Source organism: Gymnoscopelus braueri, assembly GCF_963280865.1.
Source record: "Gymnoscopelus braueri genome assembly, chromosome: 23".
Lineage (NCBI taxonomy): Eukaryota > Metazoa > Chordata > Actinopteri > Myctophiformes > Myctophidae > Gymnoscopelus > Gymnoscopelus braueri.
Genome location: NC_137625.1, coordinates 11,746,235 through 11,772,741, shown reverse-complemented (window position 1 = coordinate 11,772,741; position 26,507 = coordinate 11,746,235). Strand labels below are relative to the sequence as shown.

The following is a 26,507-nucleotide window of genomic DNA, read 5'->3' as shown; positions in this document are numbered from 1 at the left end:
ATAGCCGATCTAAAAGCTCACGTGTCGCAATGTGAGTTTCTAGATTGGCTATTTTCAATACATTTTTAAAAAGAAGAAAGAAAGAAGAAAAGTAGAATAGGACATTCCACATAATGAGTAATATAAGTATATTTTGATGCCGAAACTTTTGTACTTTTACAGAGTATTTCTACTTTGCGCATTTGCTACTGTTAAAAAAAAATCGGAGTACTTCTTCCACCACTGCTGTGAGCTGCCTCAGAACAGGACAACTTTGTCTGCCGCTGAACACAGGTCTACAATTAGGCTTGTAAGTGATACAGCTATAGGTGATGCCGTGTGTTCCAGTGTGTGATCTAGTCCTGCGGTAGCCGTTCACTTTGAAAGCAAGTGCCTAAACAGCTAATTACAACCGAGTTCCCCGCAGCCTCCTTGGAGGGCATTTGGGTTTGAGCATCCATCAAATGGTTGTCGGACATTTTTAATGAACAGCTTGCGCCACGTTCTGAGCTTGTAGTTGTTGTTTTGTTTTGTTCTTTTGCTCAGCCTCACCATTCCTCATGCATTATTATCTCAGTCCACCAGAGCCAAACTTGGCCAGGAGATTGTGTGTGTGTGTGTGTGTGTGTGTGTGTGTGTGTGTGTGTGTGTGTGTGTGTGTGTGTGTGTGTGTGTGTGTGTGTGTGTGTGTGTGTGTGTGTGTGTGTGTGTGTGTGTGTGTGTGTGTGTGTGTGTGGGGGTGTGTGTTTGTGTGTGTGTGTGTGTAAATGGTGCATTTATATAGCGCTTTTATCCAAAGCGCTTTACATTGATTGTGCCATTCACCCATTCACACACACATTCATACACCGATGGCGGAGGAAACCATGCAAGGCACCAACCTGCTCATCGGGAGCAATTAGGGGTTCAGCGTCTTGCTCAAGGACACTTCGACACTAACTCTGGGGGAGCGCCCCAGCGTGTGTGTGTGTGTGTGTGTGTGTGTGTTCAGCCTTTTGGGAAGGGATTTGCAAAACTCCCATGTTGATTCGCGCGGACACATTGTTGGTATCTGTCTATTTGAAGGGGTGAGAGGCGTGGTGAACATGTTTACAAACTGTTTACAAACAAAGAGCTAAATCCTCTCAGCGCTCCGCCCTCTGCCGCCCTTCTCACCATCAGTGTGTGTGTGTGTGTGTGTGTGTGTGTGTGTGTGTGTGTGTGTGTGTGTGTGTGTGTGTGTGTGTGTGTGCGTGCGTGCGCTTGGCCGTGCGCAAGTGTGTGTCCCTTCGCTGAAATGATGTCACAGACTCTGTGGCTTGCGAGCCAGACGCTGCCTCACACACTGTGGTCACCATGGTAAGGTGAGATACTGCGTCTGTCAGTGTGTGCATAAGGCTCAAAATCCATGCTGTGACAGAAACGATCCACTTATTCAACGTTTACCCTCACTTTTACCAAATTGATTCCTGCCATAAAATTTAAATGATTATTCAAGTCACTCCATAGTCATCTCCGGACCTTTGCCTACGAATGTGTTTTGGGAGCTTAAGGACTGAAACATTTCAGGCAATTTCTCTTACTAAACAGAAGACGCTTCCTCCGTTTGGCGAGAGTTAACCTCAGCCATCTGCTCCCTTTTCTTTATTGCTGCAACACAGACACCGAAACCTCCCACTGCCTTTAATTGTTTCAGTGTCTTATACTATAAGGGTAATAACGGAATCCCTGCCTCCCCTGTCAGCTGCTAGCTGACTGATTCCCTGTGTCAGGACCATTTTGCTTTATTATTCTAGACGGCCTAATTGGTAGCGAGGGAGTAGAGATGATGTCTCAGAGGCTAAATGTGCTCCTCTGACTTCTGCTTCAGGTCAAGTCTGCTGAGAGGGAGATGATGGAGTAGTAGTAAGAAGGTAGGGGGGAGTGTGTGGATTTATCTATTCTGGAATTTCAAAGTCATACAGAGTTAATCCAACTCTGGCGTGTTCAAAATGCAACCAAATGGACCCGTTTGTACCCGTGGTTTCATTTGTATCCATTTCAACACGATTTGCAAATGGATAACGCTGAGGATTATACTGTGTTTGATGTTGTTTGGCCTATTAACAAGCAGTTTAGTCATTTATTGGTACACTCTCAGAGTTACAAATGGATAACACTTTTACTGTATTGATTTTACTGTATGCTTGACGTTGTTTAGCCCATTGTCATTCAATTAAGGGGACTTAAATGATTTGAAGAAGACCAGTGCATCTTTCCTTCAGTGCCAGGCTAGGGATGTGAAACTACGTGGTACTGGTGGTACACGTTTTCATTTTTTCCTAGCTAAAACAAATTAAAGAAGATGGAAAAGCCTTAGTCAAATGCAAGTTGAAATCCTTCCCCCTGCTGTGCCCGTAAGGTTTTGCCATGTCGGAAAATAATTGGCCACAATTGGTGGCTCATAACGAGACCAAACTACTGATTATTAATTTAGCCCACCATTTTCCTCTCCCCATCTGTCCTCAACTGCGCGCGTGTGTGTGTGTGTGTGTGTGTGTGTGTGTGTGTGTGTGTGTGTGTGTGTGTGTGTGTGTGTGTGTGTGTGTGTGTGTGTGTGTGTGTGTGTGTGTGTGTGTGTGTGTGTGTGTGTGTGTGTGTGTGTGTGTGTGTGTGTGTGTGTGTGTGTGTTGAGCTGAAGTTGTCATCACCGCACGACTGCTCCAGCCTTGTTTGTAGGCACGCTGTTTTGAAGCTGTCGTATTTTCTACATGCCTACAGTGAGTGCTCCCCCCCCAAAAAAATCTCTCTCTCCTGTACGTCTCTTTCTCCCTAGCTCTCTCGCCAACTTAACTCGGAGAGAACACTATTGACTGACATGTGTAAGTGCATCCAACAAGGATTTTGTGTCCAGACTTCTCCCAACCGTGCAATTATATCATTTTCTGCTTAGGGTTTTCCCTGCAAGGACAAAGTGCCTTGGCAGATAAAGGCAGTTGTGTTCATGTGAAAGTGATGACTGAATGTTTCTTTTTCTGGCTGAACATTTCACTCCCATATCTGCTGATATTGTCAATAGTTGGCTGTTTCGTGCAGTGAATCACTATTCATGCGTCCACATTGTTATGTTATGTATTGCTATGTCACTTAGAAAGCATGTTGTTGTTTAGACAAAATGTTAGGTTCATTGTTTACCTGTTATCCTAGTTTCATGAGGCACTACATTGTTCTCTTTGCACACTTATGTGACTATATACCTTGCTGTTTGTTGACTAGAGCTCATGCATACTCTTGTTATTCCGATCTCGCACATTTAAGTCACTCTGGATAAGAGCGTCTCTAAATGCTTAAATTTTAATATTCAGACATGGCCCACTGCTGATAAAGAGCTTTTACTTTGGGGGAAAAGCATTGTGAACGTAAAAATGGACACGTACAGCTACAGGTCCATTTCAACTCTACAGTTCCATTCTTATTATCTCACAGTTAAAGCAGCAATCCGGAACTTATTTTAATGAATAAAACATCATTTAAACCAATGCAATTTAACTATTACGTCTGCAGTGGTTGGAGCCAAGGCCTTCTTCCTACTCTTCCATGGATAGTTTAGACCCTGGTGTAAGGCACCTATTGATTGACAAGTAGTAGGCTACGGCCTGAAAGCTCATAACACAATATCTCTCCTGACCCAGTATGGATGTTTCATTGACCGAGAAATACAAGCTTGGTCTCTCATGCGGGAGACCAGGGTTCGAATCCTGGGTCAGACATGAAAGTTATAGACTGCAACTTTAACATTGTTAAGGGAAAGTTATTATTTTTGATTAGCTTTCACCAGTGTCAAAGCGGTTAAACCACACAGAAACGCTGTGTTCACTTATTGTATATTGCCTACATAAACTCTCCGCTCTGGCGTTTTCTACACCTGGAACAAAGCCAGGCTGGAAAGCCGCCCTGCTACTATTACCTCTCGCTTAGGTGGGCTTGAAGTCGGGCCCCCTGCTATCCTAAAGACAAGATAATGATGGTTTTGGAGGGAGTATAGATGTGTCAGATTTATGCCAAGGTAATAGATTCCAGGTGAATGGAGGATTGCATTGCATTGATTCCACCAACAGATTTTTTGGGGGGGATGTGTACAGGAGAGGTGTTGGTGTCCGCACTGTTTCGATTCATCTTCCGTTCATGAGGAGACAAGAGAGTGAATCCTGCAGGACCCTACATCACGGTACCATCGATGTGATTGACTCTCCCCTTGTTAGTTAATGTTGTTGTACGTCTTGCTTAATTACGCTTAGGGTCCGCAAGGGAACTGCTTCTGTCCGTGCCAAGTTTGGATTTTAATGGGGTTGAGCATGGGCACAGAGGAGGCCTTTCCGAGTATTTACACGCGCGTGCGCGCGCACACAATTTAGCCCTCTATCCAATAGATTTAAGTGGACAGTCCATGATTGGATCAGTTTGGAAGGCTCAGGGAGCTGTTCCTCTTCTGCTAATAGCAAAGTAACAAATAGAGTGAAGTTACTATACAAATCCTCTTGCTGTGCTATTGCCCTGTCCCGGGAGTGCACTTAAACTTCAAACTGCTGCTGAAACAGACACTGCTGGCTCAAAGAACGCTATTAATCTTTGACTTGACATTCATAAGCCCTAAACATGTCAGTAACATATGCGTTTTGGTATTGATTGGGCTGAAATCAACTTTCTGTACACTTTAAAACTGCAATCCATAACTTTTATGTCCTACCTGGGACTGGAGCCCGGGTCTCCAGTGTGAGAGACCACATTCCTGCCGCTAGCAATCGATATTGCACTTTTTAGCCAGTTATAATGAACTCACACTGAAGAAGGCTCTGGCCAAAACACATGTGCCACACAATGGAAAGAATCTGAAAAGAACTTTATGTGAGTGCTGGTGATCTTTTCTTTTTATTGGAATTTTTCCTGAACTGTGGACCTGTAAGAGATGATTAGTTGAGACAAATAGAATAGTCCCCACTTCTTGGGGTGTTTTTTGTCACTGTATATGTATGTATATGCACATACGTGAAATTCGTCCTCTGCATTTACCCATCCTATAACAACTAGGAGTAGTGAGCAGCCATTCGCTCGGGGAGCCGACACTCGGGGAGCAATTGGTGGTTAAGAGTCTTGCTCAGAGACACACATCGACACATTGCTGGCCTGGTCTGGACTCGCACCTGGGACAACCAGGGGCTCTGGCTCCCCAGGCGGGGAGTGGTTAGTGAGCCCACTAACCACTCAGCTATGGCCGCTCGATTGCTTGCATCCCTTTCAAATTAGCACACTCTACCTTACAGATTGGTTAAAATAACGTTTTATTCATTCAAATACGTTCACAGATTGCAGCTCTAATTAAACTTCAATCAGTACTATACAGTGCTGCACAGTGGTATTCACAATCGTCCACAGACTGTTAATGAAACGAGTGGTTGAATGAGTGCGTTGCTGTCTTGTGTGGTTAGAGACACTGCACATCAGCAGTTTCCTATAAGGAGGCCCCAGAGGTTGTTGGACATTTGTCATGTCCTCTGTCAATGAGACCTTTGGCTGTCTTCATTTAGGGAGTCACTGACCCATCACTGAGCGATTTACAAAGGGCGTCTTGCTCCAGGCCACAAGGACAGCGAGTGGGCCTGTGTCCATGTCGGAAATGCAGACTGACAGCTGCATAAGCTAACATTCTCTGCCGCTGCTTGCGGGTTGTGAAGCGACACGTACTGTCATACACAGAAGCTACAGTATTACGAACCCTAATCCTCCAATGTGGAATGCTTAATTTATAACATTTGTCCCTTGGGCCGCAGATACTGTAGCAGATCTACAAGCTCACAATGCGGTGTGCGGCGCCACGACGCATTGTGAGCTTGTAGATCGGCTATTACCGGCACGGAGCATCATCAAGGAATGAAGAATAAATCAGACTGAAGTTCTTTAGAAAGATGTTATAGACTCTTACGACTTGCATTCACAAGCACACATGAAAATACAGTGCTGTGCGTGTGTACGCGTGCACCAACTTTTCTCAGCCCTAAAAGTCCCCCTAAAGTAACACACACACACACACACACACACACACACACACACACACACACACACACACACACACACACACACACACACACACTCTCACACACACTCTCACTCACTCTCTCTCTCTCTCTCTCTCTCTCTCTCTCTCTCTCTCTCTCTCTCTCTCTCTCTCTCTCTCTCTCTCTCTCTCTCTCTCTCTCTCTCTGTCTCTCTCTCTCTGTGTCTCTGTGTCTCTCTCTCTCGCAGTCACATTAACCTCCAAACACGCAATCCCCCACACAAACTCCTCAGCCCTCCTGCCAAATATTGGAATCATTGCCATATGTCATTTTGTTTGTGGCTCATCTCCAGCGCATGATGGGAGGGGGAATAATACAATGGAAAACTACCATGAAATAAGCAAGAAACAACTGCATAATATCTACCCAGCCTCAGCCCTGAATGTAATGAATGTAATGTGCAAAATGTGTGTGTGTGTGTGTGTGTGTGTGTGTGTGTGTGTGTGTGTGTGTGTGTGTGCGTGTGCGTGTCTGTGTTTAGTCTGCACAATTCATTTCCCTACACAGGTTTTGCTGGCAACATGATTTGACATGAAGATTCATATTATATTTTATCATATTATCATACAGTAACCCTTATTAAACCAATCAGATTTGTTACTAGTTTTCCTGGAACGGTTGGCTCAGCAGATATGCTGCATTTCAGCACTTTAATTTCATACCTGGGAGGCGTGGGAGCCGTCCGTTGCAATCCCAACCTTAATTCTGCTCTTGAACTGCTGAACAGCTTTGGGGGATGTACTGTATAAAGTGCCTTGCTTACAAGCACCTCAGCAGCAGTTGTTGGCACTTGGCAGAGAGGAGAACATTCATTTCATTCTTTTCCATTATCTAGATTAATTTTCCCAGCCTCAGAATATAACTTCATTAATTCTTTACATTAGCTCACAGGTTTTCCTGGCTTGTACAGTACTTGCATTCAACCGCATGAACCCTTGTGTCCTTATTCTGGGGTCAACATTTGGTAAAAATCAACAAGCTCACAATGCGTCGGGAGCTTGTATCAGCTATTTTCGGCAAAGAGATTTGGTGTAGAGGGAAAACAGGATGAAGTATAGAGCCATGGGGGACCCCAGTCAACTAAGAGTATATAGGGTTTATGAAGTTGTTAGTAAGTAAGTGAGTAAGTAGTTAAAGAAGCAAGGAGTCCAGCTCCCCGATGACTGTATCTTGATTATCTCTAAATAATATTCTGGATTGAGGTAACTACCGTTTATAACAGGTTTAGAGGCATATACATTTTAAGCACATGATTATGTAGATCTATGCCAATTCTATTTCAACTCTTTCTCTTACTCTCTCAGTCTGGCCTTTTCTTTGCTGCTTCCCTCCTCGTTATCCAACTTCCAATCTGCAGTAATAAATCAGACATGACAACAACACCCAGCTACTTTCCTTAACAGTGAAAGCGGCACCTACAGTAGCACCTCGTCTCCTCTTGCTCCAATCTCTTCTGTCTGACTCCCCCTAGAGGGTGCATGCTGCCTCTGCAGGCTCGGCCAATAGTACCTGCGTAGCCGTAGTCACTGCATTGTGATCAGACTGTTGGAGGCAGTTTATCTGCTCCTGCACAGAGTGCACTCACACTGCTTAGGTGAAAGCTGGCTGCTGATCGCATGCTGGACGGCAGCACTGGGACAACTGCAGAACAGGTAGAGACAGGAGGAGAGAGAGAGAGAGAGAGAGAAAGATGCATGCCGGCTACATGGACACCGGCTGGAATTATTTGGATTGATTCTGAATGCCAAGAGGGAGTGTGTGTGTGTGTGTGTGTGTGTGTGTGTGTGTGTGTGTGTGTGTGTGTGTGTGTGTGTGTGTGTGTGTGTGTGTGTGTGTGTGTGTGTGTGTGTGTGTGTGTGTGTGTGTGTGTGTGTGTGTGTGTGTGTGTGTGTGTGTGCGCGCGCACGTCTGTTTGTGCATGTGTGCCTCTACTACAGTATATATGGATGCTCGTACTGTATGCCCAGGAACTGTGTATCTACTAGTATGTGGGGTGATAAGGACACACGTGCGCGCGTGTGTGTGTGCGTGCGTATATGTGTACAGTATGTGTGTGATGCCAGGAGTCTCAGTCTCAGCAGCAGTGTGACATTATTGCTGATGTTGGGTGTATAATGCAGGGGGAGTGTTGCCTCTGTCTTACTGCGCTGGGCTGTGCTTTACAGAGTCATCCGGATTGAACCTCCGGAGAGAGAGGAGAGAATAACCCAGTCAAGAAAACGAGACAATGACGTACGACTTAATAAACCCAGAGTCCCATCTAAGAGGGCTTGGAATACGCGGCGAACCAGCAGCAAGATGCAGCGCATGCAGAGACAATGGGGAGGTGAAAGAGGGCAGTGAAAGAGGGCAGTGAAAGAGGGCGGTACACGGGCATGCACATTAAGTGCACAGACACACATGCAGAAGATCCAGGTTAGAAGACCCCCCCCTTGTACTGTAGTCCCTTGTCACTGCGGACACCTACTGGTTGGTTTGTTAGGGGGGGTGTAGGTGAGCATGTGTTTCCTTCCGATACACATGAAGTCACAGGAGTGCTATTCTCATGTAGCCATGTAACTATTCCACAGTCAATCTCCAAATACTATATAGAGTCTGGAACTATATACACCTCCCGAAATCCGAGACAGGAAGCTGTCAACTGTTCGTCATTTCCGTTCACGAAAATACATCTTAAAATGTCTATACATTTAATTTGCTAATTTCCATTTCTGCTAAGCAGCAAGATATGCTCATGATGATTTTGATTTCTATTCGGATAAATTTGCGCGACTGTAAAGACGAAACAGAAGTGGGGAGTCGAGGCATCCCCTAGAGTTAGTGTCGAAGTGTCCTTGAGCAAGATGCTGAACCCCTAATTGCTCCCGAAGAGCAGGTTGGTGCCTTGCATGGTTTCCTCCGCCATCGGTGTATGAATGTGTGTGTGAATGGGTTAATGGCACAATCAATGTAAAACGCTTCGGATAGAAGCGCTATATAAATGCACCATTTACCATTTATCACATCCGCTTTATCGCTTTATCATTTTCAGAGCTTTCGTGCTCCAGACTGTATGACGGAAGCATTTGAACATTGTGGGAGGCAACAGTCTGGCTCGCGAGACTACAGGAGTGCAGACCTTCCCCAGCAGTACATGAGACGCATGTGGAGGGACACGCTATTCTTCTCAGTTCAGTTCCACATTGAACAGGCATCATCCTACCAACCTGTAGGAGCCGGTAGTGTAGTGAGAGAGAGAGAGTTCGCCCTCCGTGCCCGGCTTCCCTCCTGTGAACATGGCCAATTGTTTTCTTTTGAACGCCCAACCAAGCCGGATGCATGATTCGAACCCCTAATCTCTGCAGTGGTGGGCAGGAACTTTACCCCTGTCTGTGCCACCTGGATGCCCTGTGTTGTTTCTTTGACTATTTCGGATGCTCTAAGGTAGCTGTTTTAGAGTGATACGGCCTATATAGGCAAGCTCTCTAGCAAATGATAACCAAAAAAAGGAAAAAGATATGCTTAACCTTGGAGGGATGCCCTTGCTGTTTTTTTTTGCTTTCACTTTGCTTTGGTTTGCCAGTCTTTTATTTCATGGCAGGACACTGTTTAACTTGTAGAACACTCAACCTATTGAAATGATTGATGCATGTCATGATTGTCATGTTAATTTTCCAATCATGTGTGGGGTTGACTTCCCATTAAAAATAGCTCAGCCTGCAATGGTATTTGCAACTTCTGGGGGACAGCAGTGATCCAAAGTGGAACGTTTTTGTTCCCAGTTTGATCCCCATGCAGGACTGGTAAGACAAAATGTGGCCGTGGAAGTAAATGAGCAACATGGTATAAAAAGTACTATACAAATGGCTCAAAGTTTAGACTCTGAAAAGTACCTGAAAAATCTATATTATGTAGTATAGTTTTATTTTCTGAACTGACCTGATGTGGTAAAAATCCACTTATCTGATATGTCAGGTAGATTAGAAAAAGCGTCGTACCGAAATGTGCAAAACCTCTATTTAATGGTTAAGTGGTTTTGTTGGATCTGAAGGCCTGCAGAAGGTTTCTTCTAAATGGAGAGAGCCGAAGCTCCCTTAACAAAGTAATCCAAACGTTTCCCTCTGGAGGGGAACCAGATGACCAGTCCAATGTAAAATGCAATGAATTTAATTGAATTCTTCCCACTGGACCTCCTGCCGTCCAAGAGGTGGTTGAATTGCTCCCCATCCCCTATTTAACGAGACACACTCCTTCATCCCTCTCTCCCTCTCTCTCTCTCTCTCTCTCTCTCTCTCTCTCTCTCTCTCTCGCTCTCTCTCTCTCTACTCCTTCCACCCCCTCCACGGGTGTCAAGAAAGTGATTGATAAGCCCCACTTTTCCCAGAAACAGTGTTCTGTCTCTCTCCCTCTCTTTCTCTCAATCTCTTTCTTGCTCCCTCTTCTCCTCTCCCTCTCATATCTCGGCAGCAAGCTTCATTGTCTGTCCCCGCTCCCTTTTTAGGAAGCAGGGGGAGAGGAGACAGTCTCCTGCTACAGAGGTGCATGGAATCAAAGCCCCCCCCCCGGTCCACCTGCTGGTGATAATGCTTGGCCGTCTAATCCCTAATTTATACCATGTCGCTTGCCAAAAGTAGCAGATTTTCAACAGAAAAACATCATACATAAGTATAACTTAGGCTGTACAACTTTCTGAGGCTGCTGTGACTGGAGCTGTCACCGTTCGTGTGTGTGACACGCTCTCTCATTCTCTCTAGATCGAGACTCTGCTGTGCTATTTGTTTACTCGCCCCCTGGTGGAATGCGGTTTCCGTGTGTGTGTGTGTGTGTGTGTGTGTGTGTGTGTGTGTGTGTGTGTGTGTGTGTGTGTGTGTGTGTGTGTGTGTGTGTGTGTGTGTGTGTGTGTGTGTGTGTGTGTGTGTGTGTGTGTGTTTTTAAGTCTGTCAGTGTGTGATGATGACGATGCTCCCGTCTCTGGTTTGGTTTTAAGACCTCATCATCATGGAGAAAGTCGTTGACAGAAACCACAACAGATAGACGTTTGGGAAGGCGGTGTCTTTGAAGAGGCAAGCGCCCGCCTCCCAAAAGCAGAGAGAAATGCAACTAATTGGGAGCGGTGTGTGAGGCAGAGGGGGCGCGATGGATAATCACATTATGAGGAATGCTTGGGTTTTTACAAGGGCGTTTTCTGGGAAAGGGCTACCATACTGTAGACTGTCAGACAGACCTGAGAGTCAGGCACAGGCAGACCCTAAGTGTCCTGCAGGCTTGTCATGAACCAAAACCTGAACCAAAGCTCATAGCAACGTGCCCACTGCTGTCACATACAGTACAACCTCATTTAGACAAAGCCCCCACATTTTTTAGGTGGTTTTACCATTGAAAATCCTCACATACACACACACACACACACACACACACACACACACACACACACACACACACACACACACACACACACACACACACACACACACACACACACACACACACACACACACACACCCCTGTAGGATGTGTGAAAAGCAGCATTTTCCGGGGTCTGTATGGCTGACACATGCAGATCCCAGCAACTCGATTTTTGTTTTTCACCAGCATTTCTAATAAAAAATCAATCTGCAACGGAAGGATTTCTCTGTGACCACTTCTGAGAGTCCGTATCACACTCTCAACAACTGGATGTTGCGTAGTGAATTCTCTGGCTGTGTCATCCTTTTAGACCGATTAGTCAGGAACAGAACCCCATAAAACATTATAAAGATCCAGTTGAGGCATCACTGTGACGTGAATATATCTATGCAAGAAGGCCTTCATGTGAAGAGCGTACAAGGATTAAAAACATTGCCTTCCTCAACATGTTGGCGTTTGTAAATTCTACACGCCCTCAAAGCAATTATTTTACACACTGTATAGAACTCTCTGCCCAAACTTCCTACACATTTATAATGGGTTTGGTTATCTTCACATTGATTTTCCCCAACCCACTCTGCAGGGTCCGTTTGAAATCCCAGCATGCTCTGTGCACAGTTGTTGCCAAAATTCCCCTGAGCTCTCAGCCAGCTTGCCGACCACCTTAGGGGGATTCAGAGGACTGAGCTGAGCCTGAGCCCGAGCCCAAATGCAATTCACAACACTAGAAAAAAAAAAACGTGAGCGAGCAGCTGTTAATATCAGTCACTCATACATACACACTCACACGTAAAGCAATGGCTGTGATTCAGGCTTTTGAGCTCCGTTGAAAGATGAAGCAGCACTTAAGAGTTTTAGATGACAACGCGTAAGATTAGCTAACGAGCTCTACCTTCCTTAAGGGGCGATATCCTCTGGTGCTCCCGTGGAGCAAGTTCGTAAACCCTAGTGGCCTCGTTCAGCAAGCGCCAGGGGCTTTGATATGAAATATCTGTGTTTGTGTTGGAGAGACGTATTGGGAGCCAAGTGTTTGGACAGAGCTTCCCAACAGGCCTTATATGCTGCTTAATATTGAGAGGGGGAGCCGTCCCTCGCTGGGACAGCGACAGAGGAGAGAGGAGGTCTGAGTTTGTTATTCTGTGTGGTCGAGCCCAACGTGGTCCTAAAACAAACTTGAAACAGGCAAAGCTAAGAACTCCATCTCCTGTATTCAGACGAGTCAGAGGGTATGATGCTGTATCTCACTTTCTCTGCAATCATTAAAGCTCTGAACCAACCAATCGTCTGTCTAGAGCCAGACCGAGCCAGGCCAAACAGTAGCCGATGTGTCCTGATTTTCTTTTTACAACTTTCAACCTGGAGTCCATATTGGTGGATTCCAAAAAACTTCACATCACGTTTCGACCCATTGTGAGCTTGAACATCTGCTATTTGAAAAATCTAAATAATTTGAAAAACTTTAATTAAAGTTGTCTGAAATTGATTAGAATCGACTTTGTTACTTTTTGAAATATTGGTAATCGGTTGGCTAGGACTGGTATCGGACCCACAAATCTGGCATCTGTCGGACTCTACTCCTGTCTCCCTCTCTCTTTCTCTGAGACGTGTGCTGCTGCTGTTGTGGTGGTATTGTACATTTGTGTGAGCCTTATCCTGTCTCCTCCTCCTCCTCCTGTGCAGATCTACACTGACTGGGCGAACCACTACCTGGCCAAGTCAGGCTGCCCTCGACTCATCAAAGACCTGACCCAGGATGTCACCGATGGAGTTCTGCTGGCAGAAATCATCCAGATCATAGGCAAGTACACATACAAATATGTCTGTCTATCTAGACTCTTTCTGCCTTCCTGTCTCTGTCTTTCTCCCAGTCTTTCTCTCTATTGAAACGTTTTTGCTCAGCCGTACACACGGACCACACACTTGCACACTCGTTGCCGTAATACCTTTGTTGTGGGCGCACTGGAGGGAAATCCTTCATAAACGGAGTCTTAGGCATAAAAGATTATGTTCCTGACATTTACGCCAAATTCACAAATGGCAACAAAAATGTATGGTCCTGACACACAGGGATTGTGAACTATTCAGGCTCCATTAAGGCATGTGTCTCCCATGTGTGCCATTAGCTAGCTCAGTGTGACTTTGTGTTCATTCTCTCTCTTCTCTCTCTCTCTCTCTCTCTCTCTCTCTCTCTCTCTCTCTCTCTCTCTCTCTCTCTCTCTCTCTCTCTCTCTCCTCCTTCTCTCTCCCTCCTTCTCTCTCTGTCTCTCTTTCTCTCTCTCTCTGTTGGATCGTCATGAAACTTTAGCCCTGCTCTCTTAAACAGACAATAGAGCCAAGCTGGCCAGTCAGTAATTCTCTGGCAACAGCTGACGAATTAGGCAGGCGTGGAAGGTTTCTTCCCAAACTGCTCCTCTATTAGTTTAATGTTTATGTTAGTTTAAGGGCAGAGAGGCCATTCTTATTCACACACACACGCACGAGCGAGCGCACGCACCTTCGTGAAGCTCAGCAGAGGTCGCTCGCAGAATTGGAACACCTGGATTTGAGAGGTCACTGGGACAGTAGCAGAGAATTTTAATAAATCATTGCATTTTTGTGTTCTTTTTCTCCAGCAAATGAAAAAGTGGAGGATATCAATGGCAGTCCCAGGAGTCAATCGCAAATGGTGAGTCTATTTCAATGTTTTTGTTGTAAACTTTGTCAATTGCAAAAAAGCAATTGTCCTTCTACTGTACTTGCACCAACTTTTCAAACTCCTGCCATGACCGCTAATTAGATTGTGGATAGATTTAAATTATTAATGAGTTTTTTTGTTTAATTAGAGAGCATCATTACACAAAAAGTTAATTACACTTCGAGTGTGATCAGAGCACTGCTTTACAGTATAGGCCTATATGGGAGCGTATATGCATAACACAGCTCCGAATGAAAATTGAAAAGAAAATAGTGTACATGTAATTGTATATAAGAATGATTCCATATGAACAAACCCTTGGTCATTACTGTCATACAACTGAGGGATGCTGGCAGGGTCCTGCTTTCCTGCTTTAACGAGATGACGGCCTGTATAACCACTGATTGTCGTCACTATGAGATAATTGCCCCTTACTTTAACTAGGCTTGACTAAGTGTTTATACAGTGTTGGTCTACCTTGGCATCCACTCTCCTGTCATTAAAAGTGACTAAAGCCGCTTAGCCGTTTTAGCACACTTGCTTAGTAGGCACTGTGGGTGAGGAAGGGGCGTCCATTTAGCCCTTTTGTCTGTTTTGTGTGTGTGTGTGTGTCTGTGTGTGTGTGTGTGTGTGTGTGGGGGGGGGGGTTTATTGATGTGAGTTTATGTTTGTGGCCAGCGGTGGTTGAGTTGGGTTCATGGTGACACACTGGTCACTAAGGACTCGCTACTACAGCACCGCAAGCATGCTGCTCCATATGCCAGAGCTGACTCTGTGTGTGCACTGCATGCAAGTGTACATACGTGTGTGTGTGTGTGTGTGTGTGTGTGTGTGTGTGTGTGTGTGTGTGTGTGTGTGTGTGTGTGACTGTGTGTGTGTGTGTGTGTGTGACTGTGTGTGTGACTGTGTGTGTGTATCCGTGCAAGTGTGCATTTCTGTGTTAGTTAGGTCTTTGTCTCAGCTATTTACAAAGCCCATTGATCCACCACCTGCTCTGGCCACAGAGGCCGTGCCAGCCCCCTAGCTTGGGAAACTTGACTTGGGTGGGTGGGTGGGTGGAGGAGGGTTGCGGCTGGGGAATGAGTGCAACATGTTACACAGGCAGATACACATTAACTGTACTGTACACACATATCGTCGCTGTCGGGCAGAAACCTTGTATGTCCAAAACCGTTACTTTTCAGGAAATGGAAAAAATAAATTAATTTTCCAATGGATTCCACTGGAGTTATTATTTAGTCACAAGCTCTTGTTAATACTTTTCATTGGTTAAATATGTATAAACCCCTCAGACAGACTGAACCCCTTTGAACCTGGTGTCCCTATTCTGGTCATGACATTGTAGGTGAAAAATTCACCAAAACCTCCCAAGATATATATCTTTTTTGCAAAATACTGATCTACAATCTCACAATGTATCGCATCACGGCACTTTGTGAGCTTTTTCTTTTCTACTGCTATTTCTACTACCTTTGTCATGAAATGAAGTATAAAATAGGGCTTTCATTTATGAGAAATACATAATGAGAAAGAAATATGGAGATACAAGGTTTCTGCCTGACAGTGATTATTATGGACAAACGCACACATGGTTTCCTGTAGAACTCTTTCAAGTCAAACGGACCTACAGTACTGTGAATCCCAGATCCAAGAGGATTGTGGGTAATTCCAGCAACAGGTAGCACCATAGCAAGACTTGAGGGGCATATTTCCTTGATTCAAATTTTTGAGCACGCACCTTATGTGTATTTGACATTGTTGTCGTGTTCTCTTTCTCTCTACTATATTTAACAATGAATAATAACCAAAAAAAGTACTTGAAGTTTAGATTGAAGTTGGAGAGAATATTGTATAAAATGATGATGAGCTGGATTGGAAACATTATGTGGATTATATAGTCGGTATGAGGACATGAGGCCTGTACAATTACTTTGTAATAATACTGTGCCCAGTGTGAGAATTTTCAGTTATATACAGTAAGTGATAATGCACGACAAGGAGACAATATTGGAAAGTATAGCACATGGAGACAGAGGTGAAGAACTCCAGGACACAAAACAAACTGGAGTTCCCTCTGGAGAGTCTGTTATTTTCCTATAGTACAGTATGGGGAGGGGACACCTCGTTGAGCATTTTCACTCCTATACAGTACAGTACCATGGCCATATTCTAAAGTCTATGTTTATGTTATTTTACTTTTATAATTGAGATTATAAGATAACCTGATGAAGGTCTAATAGACCGAAACATTGTTATTGTGTGCAGGAGTTTTTTCTTTCAGTACTTTGGGGCCCTCGTTTGGTCTTCTCCTACGCACCTGTAGCCTTTGTAGGTGTGCAAAAGACTTGCTTTTTACTTTTATAATTGAGGAAAAAAAACTAAAGATGTAAGTTAACCACTTTGTAGTCCAAGGAAGAGATGCTATAGTTTGTTTACTGCTGTTGTTATGGCTACATGCGTTTCAATTTAATATCACAAGCACTGATTTAGAACAGTGATTAAACTGAAAGAAACTAAATTGGAGTTGTCCAGATATTAACAGACACCTGCCAGCCAGTCTGAAACCAGTATTATTTTCCATGGCCATGGTTTAATCAATTATGATGAATATGACCTGGTGTAATTATTGCAAATAGCGGATTTGGCGATTCCCTCTCCTGAACTGATATGTGAAGAAAAAGAAGTGAACATAAATTTACTAAATGCTGACATACATTATTGCGTGCCCAGTTCGCATCCACTTACAATTAATGTACAGTAGCCAATTTCACTTTGGCAAAGCTAAGAGTTCATTTATGTGGTCTGGTCCATTGAAGCTCTTTGGACATTTACCAACGCTGAGAGGACGAAGCCAAACCCAATAGTGGGTGTAAGTATAGGAGCAGACCTCTCTCAAACACCAGTCTGCAGGCAATGATAAATGCTCTCTCTGTCTTTCTTTCTTTCTATCTATCACTCTCTCTCTCTCTCTCTCTCTCTCTCTCTCTCTCTCTCTCTCTCTCTCTCTCTCTCTCTCTCTCTCTCTCTCTCTCTCTCTCTCTCTCTCTCTCTCTCTCTCTCTCTCTCTCTCTCTCTCTCTCTCTCTCTCTCTCTCTCTCTCTCTCTCTCTATCCCTCTTTGTCTCTGTCTCTATCACTCTGTCTCTGTTTCTCTGTCTCTTCTCTGTTGTCTCTATATCTCTCTGTTTCTGTCTCTCTCCATCTCTCTGTCGATCCATGTCTCTCTCGATCACTCTCTCAGTATCTTTATATCACTCACTCTCCATCACTCTCTCTCTCTCCGTCTGTCTCTAATGCTAATCTCATCTATCCTAAGTATAATGTTGCTGTTCATAGGTTCATATAGGTTCGGTATTTGTAGTGCGCCCCCATCCAGTTATCACACTGGCCCAGGGCGCAGTCCAGAGAAAGAGAAACATTTAAAAACAAAGGACAAGACAAAGAAGACTTGACAAGGACAACAAGAACTCAGTCACACTGTCAGTCTGTCACAACAGGAGGGAGTAGAAACTAAACACACACACACAACCCACAAAACTGAACAACACAAAACAACACGTGAACCTAGGAGTCTGTGCCTGTATCCAGGGAGCGTGGTAGCTGACCTGAGAGCAGGGACCATCACAGGGACCACAGGGACCATAACCTCTGAGAGTTACAGCGCTCGCAACGAGAAAACAAAAAAAAGCTGAAATTCTTCACATACACGCTCTGGCATTCCCAGTGGTCAGCTCTCGGAATTCTGAACATGCCACTCTGCCCAACTGGGGGCTGCGGCGGGGGATGGTTTGGTTGGTTTTTAGCATCTAATGATCTAATGATTGCTGGGAATTTTGTTCTTGGGATTGGGAATGGGGGCTGTAGAACCACATGCTCGACCACATATATGGTCCTTGAAGGGAATCATCCACAACCACTCATCAAATGATGATGATGATGATGATGAGAACAAGAGAAGAAAGGAGCGACACGCAAAAGAGGGGGAAGATGTGACGGGTAGGGCTGGGTGATATGGGCAAAATCAAACATCACAATATTGATATTGTGAAGATAATGTCATATTGTGACCAAAAATATTGTTTTATTTTTGAAAATAGCAGTTCTACAGTATGTCACCTTGCAATGTGTTGTGTACTTGTAGATCTGCTATTTTAACTATTTCTGAATATTTTGGAAAAAGTATAATATATTTAAAGTGATTAAAGACATCAGGCCACAGCTCCAGGTTTTATTTATTTGATCCATCTCGCTCACCTCGCGGCGAGCTCGGCGAACCCTCTCCCATGCTAGAGCTATAATGCCTTCCGACAGAGCGGCACTTCGCAATTGTACGGACATCCACGGGAATTAGATATGCGCTGAGGGCTTTTGAACGGCAGGAGGATTCTCTCCCCTTTAAGACGTTTCTTAGAAGAACAAGATTCGTGCTCAAACATGGAATGGCATGCGAGACGATCGGTAGGAAAGGCCCCATTCAGCAGAAACACAGTAAATGCTCACATCACTAATCTCGCTCATTATAGACAAGACATCGTTAGCAGACCGCCGAGAGCGTCCCGGGAATACAGATGACTGTGCTCTTTTCTGAGTGTGTGTGTGTGTGTGTGTGTGTGTGTGTGTGTGTGTGTGTGTGTGTGTGTGTGTGTGTGTGTGTGTGTGTGTGTGTGTGTGTGTGTGTGTGTGTGTGTGTGTGTGTGTGTGTGTGTGTGTGTTTTTCTTAATGTCCTACAAAATACAGCCAAAATACAGGATAGTTTTAAGTATACACAAACAAACAAACAAGCAAACGATTACTTCTGGAACTATTCTCTGAAGAGAGTGCTGAAACAGCCGGTGGAAAAAGTCCAATATGCAGCTTTAAAAGTTTTAATCCGCTCAGAATTGCACATCGTCGCAGCAATATCATGAAAAAAAACAGCCATAAAACTTTTGGAGAAAAGACGATTATAGTGGTCATTATTCGCAATTGAATTGTAATTATTGTTATTATCCAATTATTTGGATGAATTACGTCAGAAAGAAAAATTCAACAACTAAAATTAAACATTATTAGACCATAAAAACAGATCAAATAGGAATACGCAAATGAAATATTTAGTTGCTGTAACACCCAGCCCTTCCTTCCTACACAGTAAAATCCTCAGTGACCATTCGTAACTCTGAGAGGGTAACATTTGTACACTCTCAGAGTTAAATGAACACTGAGGATTTTACGGCGTATAGGTCTATGTGTGGCCAAGTTGAGTGTAATGTTCGTTAGAGCCCGTAAAGCCATCATCTGCCTTCCATCTGTTGGCAGCTTGCAGACTGGCCAGATGAGACGGGATGCAGCCGGAGTCTGAGCTCCGCATCGTCCCCGCTGGCCTGGCACTTCGTCGCCGGCACGGCTCGGTGTTATTAACAAACTCAGATTGATCACGTTTCTGTTAGCCGCTGGCACCAGATACCTTTTTGGCCATGAGGCCCTACCGACATCCGGGCCGTCAGGCGTCACCAGCTTCCTGTAATGAGGACCAGTAGGTGTTTAAATTCACTGACCAAATGCAGTAAAAGGCAGTGGTTCCTAAAACGTTTTCATGTCAAGGACCCCTAAATTGATATGTATTTGGTTGCGGCCCCTCATTTGAAAAGTGTTTGTGCCAGAGACCCCCACAAGAGAAGAGGTTTGTTGTTAGACTAAATTAAGTAGACTACATCATTCTACAACTGCCTACACTGTAGGTGGAGAGAGTGAAACCTACAGTGTGATCTGAATAGTCCTTCTTATAAATTATGGACTACCTGCTTCTATCCAGTGAAATGATAGTGAAATTAACCACATGCCCTATTGTGGGCATGTCAAAATGTGCAAAAATGTCAGTGTCAAGTATAATTTTGCAACCCCCCACACGGACCCCATTTTGAGAACCACTGGTACAGGATCTTGGATTCCAGCAACCGTCCGCAGGGTGAAGCAGTAAAAGTGCACTAAACCGTCCTGAATCCTGATATCATTATAATAATATTATACATTAGCATGCCTGGTGATTAAATATGACTGGGCTCTAGTCACCAGAAACAGATAGCCTGTTTGGAAAGTCTAAATATTATTTAGTTCGTGGCTTAGTTAAGTAAGGTCGTCCTCTTATCTTGCCTGCCGTTGCGTGAATCCCGTCGTACAGACTGGTATTTCTTTGCTCTGGCTCAGCAAAAACAGCACTAAATAACATACAATTAGTATATTTAAGTAAGGTTGTGCTGTGACCTGAAATACTAGGAATAAATGAATCATTGCCCGCACTTAGACTCACAGGCAACATGTGGCATTCATAACTGTCATTATTAGTTGGTATTTAATCCGATTAGTTGATCAAATGTGAAGGACTTGAAGTTAGAAAAGGGGGAAAAAATGATTTTCTGGTCCCCCGTGGAGGGGTTAATTACTTTTACTGCTTCACCCTGCAGACGGTTTCTCAGATGGCTCTGATGAGCACACGGGGGGAGCTGTTCAGGGGTTAAGTGCCTTGCTCATGGACACTTCCACATGTACTGTAGACTGGTCAAGCTCACGGTTTAACCACCAACCCTTCCGATTCCCAGATGGCCTCTCCACTCAGGCCGCTCCCCTTGCTGCTACGGAAGCACTAAATCACTTTGCTAGCTTTTGGGTCCCACATTTTGCTGAACCTGTGGATTCCTCTAAATCTTGTGTGGATGGAATCCAAGATCCTTCCTCTGCACGGTCCAAGATGCATCTTTTGGCAGTAGCGTCCACCCATTCACGTGCTAACGTTTAGCAGGCCCCTTTCAGAAGCACAGGGGTAACACCAAAGACCTACAGTTGTTATGCTCTCAGTTGTCCCTCAATTGGACACTTTTTAATCGCTCATTATAATCTAAGGGTCTCAGCAGCTGCCCCGTTAAGGGCTGAAAAGAGATCTGACTTGTTAAGAGCTCGCTGCAGAAGGTCTGCTATACCTTTGATCTGGTTCCTTACTGTACCTTCAGCTGTGTTGCTGTGAAGACCAGCAGCTGTAACATCTCCTTCACTATCAGGGAGACACACACACACACACACACACACACACACACACACACACACACACACACACACACACACACACACACACACACACACACACACACACACACACACACACACACACCAGTCCAGTATACAGTACTTTATTCCTCCTATCCCTACGCAGTAAAATCCTAAGGGTTAATTTAACTACCGGTATGAGAGTGTACAAATGTAACCAATGTGTATATTTGTACACTCTCAAAGTTACACATGAATAAATTAACACTTCTGAGGGTTAACTCTTAAAGTTTCAAAGTAATATCGTAATATGTTCTGTGTAGAACAGCTTGACAATAAAGTGAACAGATCAGGTATTCTTCATGGTGACGTCTCTGCTAGAGAAAGACGTGAAGGTATTTCTCACCTTGCGTCAGTGTCGGTCACCAGGTTACGTACACAGAGTCAAACACTTGCCCTCTGACCTCCCGGGAGGCTACTGACAGCGGAGGGATCATAGCCTGTCAGCGCCATCTATAATGTTAGTAATATTTACAAATGTCTGATCGTCTGTGTGTGTGTGAGAGAGAGAGGGGGGAAGACCAGACACAAACAGAGAGCAGTATAAAGTACTCATTAGGTCCATTATTGTTTTTTAAAATAGATGATTATAGGGACTGTCACCTAAATCAATATTGCATAAAAATGAATCGACCGATAGCAGCTAAGAGGAACTTTTCTTGCTTTGGATTTCATCACGATGAGAGTTGAGATAAACAATCCCCTCAGATTTTTAAGTGGAAGCCGAAAAGTCCCTCCGGCGTATCGGCTTCCCTGCCCTTTTTGATCAATTTTGAATCACGGCTGCTCAGCCGAGCCTCTGTTTTGGATCCACGGAGGAGAGTGATGGGTCTGGTTCTGACTGAGCGATGGCTGGGACAGAGAATCAATAGGCTGGTTCACATGGAACGGATGGAGGGCAAGCGTCAGACTGGCCGTCTGCAATACTGAGGGGAGAAAGAATCCTTAATGGGAAATTATTATAGCCTCATGTTTGGTAGGAAGGAGGGATGATTGGATGACCAAAAATATGGATGTGAAAATTGGGTCCCTTCACAGCTGAGTGAAGGGACTGAATGCAGACTCATCCCTCACCTTGACTGTTAAGCCTGAATTACACAGGAGCTGTACGACTGTGTCCCACCCAAAATATAGACAATGTACCCTGTGCGACGTATAAGTAAGAAGTAAGTAAGTGGGTCGCAGAGGCTTATTGTTGGTATCAAGCAGAGCGCGGGAGTCTATCCCCGTTTCGCAATGCGCTAGACCCCTGGGAGAGGGATTGCTGAGGTGGAGCGCAACACCTACCATCAGCTCCCTGTACTTACCGCATGACTTGCCACACTCAAGCTGTGCTACTCATACGCTGAGTTGGTGGTGCCCGGGATCGAACCCATGACCTTATGGTCGAAAGGCAAGTGCTCTACCCGGACATATGCGGTGCAGAAATTAACCACTTTAACCCTGGGGTCCTTATTTTGATCATGTCATTGGTCAGAATTCCTGCCCCCCCCCCCCCCCCCAAAATAAATAGATAATAATAATAATAATAATAATAATAATAATAATAATAATAATAATAATAATAATAATAATTATTATTCAACAAATAATAATAATAAAATAAAATAGCAGATCCACAAGCCCACAACACAATTTGCTATTATCAATTTTTCAAAGTAGTAGAGCATTACCGGTTGTGGGGAAAAACACAAAAAATAAACAGCCTTTGGTCATTCGTTATTTATCAGGACCAAACAATCCTAGCCACCCTTCCTTGAAACCCATCTACAAATGCTTGGCTGCTGTTGCACAGAAGACGGTGTTTTGTCTATGTATACTGTATAAATGTTTGGAGTTCAAAGCAGCTCAGCTCAACTACAGTGATTAAAATACAATCAAGCAGTAGAAGGCATCCCAGTAATGTGTGATGGGCTTGCTCATTAACTTTTAAGTGCCCAGAGGAACTAATTAACTAAACTAATTCATATGAGTGTCAGCTAGCATTAATAACACTATTTATAAAGCACTTATCGAGAGTAGGTTACCAGAGTGCTTTACTGAAAACTGAAAAATTAAAATGAAATCATCAACACGATAACATAAAGTGCAGTAAAACATTAAGAGAATCAAACAATAAAATTATGGAAAGGCCTTTGGATACAATTAAATTGATTAAGTTCTATTTCAAAAATGTATCTGCTACTTTTAGCTGTTTTTGAATTAAAATAAATAAAGGATTTTTCACCTTAAATGACATGCCCAAAATAGGAACAGATTGAAAGTGTTAAAAAGAAGACATTGATTGGGCAAGCCTAACGTCCTCAGGCAGGTCGTTCCTGAGTCCATCAGCCTCGACTCAAGAACATCCCACAGGTTCCTGCCTGAGGAACTCAGTCTGTGCATTAAATCCACTCTGGTGCACTGCCAAGTGATTATTAGTAAACATTGGACTCATTACCACACTTATTCCCAGTGGGGCAGCAGAGACAATTGCAGAGACGCTTCTGTAATTAAGGTCACAGGTTTGTAACCCACCACAGCCTGTGGTGACAATTGGTGGTTTCTGTAAAAAACAGTGACATTTGTGGTGCCACCCTGGAAATGAAATCACTTTGGGCTTTTGTTTAGAGGCCTCTTTATGTTTAATTCAAAATTGGCCAATTTGACCAATTTGAAAAATGTGGGGTAGAGGTTCTTCCTTGGCCTTTCTGGGATTGTGCGTGCAAAGTTTCATGTCAATTGGTCCTGCACTGTCCGAGATTACTGTAGCTGCTCTCAGTCAGACAGACAGATACACAGACGGACAGGGGTGAAAACATAATCCCCGGCCCCGGCCGTTCTAGCCTGGCTCGGATAACTATTGAGTTATGATAATTTGCCACAAAGTAGTTTGGAAGGTGGATGTTTTTACCATGTAGGAAGTGGTAATTGAGACGTCAGTCCATTTGTGCTTGACAGTTGCATCTGAGGGACAAGACTTCCCATTCCAAGTTACTTGATCCCTTCGGACCAGTCCTGAAGGGCCTCAACACACATTTCTGAGGCAGGGAGGAACATGAGTAAATGACTGTGTCATGGACAAACCACTTGTGTTTTTTTTTGTAAATATAATACAGCTTAATTTGCATTTTGTAAATGGAATTGAGTTTAATTTATGATGATTATAACTAAAAAGAGACAACTTGGCTTTGTCAGTGATGCCTGGGCTTTTTTCTCCAGTTGTTTTCTCCCATGTTCCTCTCGTTTCTTTTTTTTCTGTCTTAAGTGCTTCACAATTCGGTAAAGCGAGTCTCGTCAAAATGTCACTTCCCAAATTGCTTTTAATGACTTTTCTGGAGCTGTGTGATGCATACTTGTGCGTCGGAAAAACAAACGACACAAGTTCCTCGAGAAGCTGTTAGAGGAACCCACGAAGCCAAACCGCCCACCAAAATAGCAGTCCAACACATCCACAGCTCTGGATGAGGATCATTACTGCCTCCAGCATCATCAACTCCTTCAATCATCATTTCGCTTGTTTACATCATATGAGCCTAAAGCCTAGATTAAAAACAAACATCGGCTTGATCTGAAAACCCCCAAAAACCTCTGATCTGCATGTTATTCCAGAGTATGGTTTTTATCAGCAATTTAATATTTCTTGGCCGCCATCCTTTCCAAAGAATTAAACAATATGAGAGTTGGAGATCTTACTCCAACTAAAGAGATTTACTGTCTGTTTACCAGCCGACTCCTTTGTCTATGTTATCCATTTGCCTTTCACGTATGCACATTTGCGCGGACATGCACACACACACACCCGCGCACGCAGGCGCGCGCACACACACACACACACACACACACACACACACACACACACACACACACACACACACACACACACACACACACACACACCCTGCCTGCGGAACAGATGCGCAGAGCCCTGTAGAGGCATTCCAAGTTATTTGAAGCAGTACATATTTGAAAAGCAGCCACCATAGAACATAATTGAGACATCTCTGCGTAATGGCGGGCGATGCCATGCATACCCTGTTGATTACGTATCATCTGCGCTTGTGCGTTGCCTTATTTTCATATCGGGCTCATGCACAGATCTTTTTGTTTGCGTCATCTTCCTCCACTGCCACCGCAGCCCTCATCAGCCTCACATTCAGTTTAATTGCGAGCCGGCCCATCTTGGACTGTGCTTAACACATGTCTCTCCGCTAACAAACTTTGAATAAGAGCTGTGTGGGATAGTTAAATAGATAGTGCCCGGGCAGGCGGGCAGGTTGGCACACATGTGTCCGTCTGTGCATACAGTTACTGTACTGTACGTGGGTAGAGGAGAGGGGCCCACATGTGAGGACTCTCCATCGACGCTGGGTGTTCTTGCGTATGTTCCTCCTCCGGGTGTTGTGTTAGGCAGATGATGTCTGGTCCCCCGGTGGTTTTGAGCGAGACCCCTGTTAATACAGTCCGTGTAAACATCCATCTATCTCTCTCCAGCCCTGCCTTCAGCGAGTGCAGCTAGGTCTGGCTACTGCTGTGACGGGAGGTTAGGGTGGGGACAAAGGCCTGGAGATTGATGCAAGGACAGGGCCTTGGATCTGGGTATGAGAGGCATGAAAGGAGGCTTGGGATGATCCCCAAAGGTTTAACCACTTAAACCATGTACTTTGTTGTCCGGAGTCCCCCAGGGCTCTATTAGGCCCCTCACTGTTTTCACTTAAAATATTTTTGCTGAATGTTCGCCCCAGAGGGTTCATGTGGTTAATGGGTTGTATTTTGAGCACCGTGTTTACAGTATGTCACTCAAACTAGGCCTAGAAGAGTTGGAGGCAAATATGTAGATATAAGATATAAGATAATAGAAATATGAATTACAGGCCCCGAGGGTCTGGGGCTCATGTAAGCCTCAGGGATGCACTTAGGCCTGCAGTATAGAGTACTGTATAAGCAGTGGTGGAAAAAGTACTCAAATTCTTTACTTAAGTAAAAGTACCAATACAGCAATATAAAAATACTCTGTTACAAGTAAAAGTCCGGAATTAAAAATTTACTTGAGTAAAAGTACAAAAGTATTGGCATCAAAATGTACTTAAAGTACCAAAAGTAAAAGTACTAAATATTTGAAAATAGCTGATCTACAAGCTCACAACGCGTCGCGATGCGACGCGTTGTGAGCTTGTAGATCGGCTATTTTCAAATAGCCTAGGTATAAAATAGGCCTAAAGTGGTTAATGCATCTTTCATTATATCATAATTTATATCTGAAAAGTAACTAGTAACTAAAGTTTTCAAATAACTGTAGTTTAGTAAAAGTACAATATTTGCCTCTGAGATGTGGTGGA

The 26,507-nt window shown here is 44.1% G+C and overlaps 1 protein-coding gene across 1 annotated transcript in view; it reads left to right on the top strand.

Moving 5' to 3' along the window:
* The window catches only part of nav3 (neuron navigator 3), a 188,078-nt gene that overhangs the window by 52,249 nt on the left and 109,322 nt on the right, over window positions 1–26,507 (top strand). The window contains exons 2-3 of the mRNA XM_080421087.1: window positions 13,116–13,233; window positions 14,048–14,100. Coding sequence (XP_080277213.1) covers window positions 13,116–13,233; window positions 14,048–14,100 — 171 coding nt within the window. The remainder of the gene's footprint in view (window positions 1–13,115; window positions 13,234–14,047; window positions 14,101–26,507) is intronic.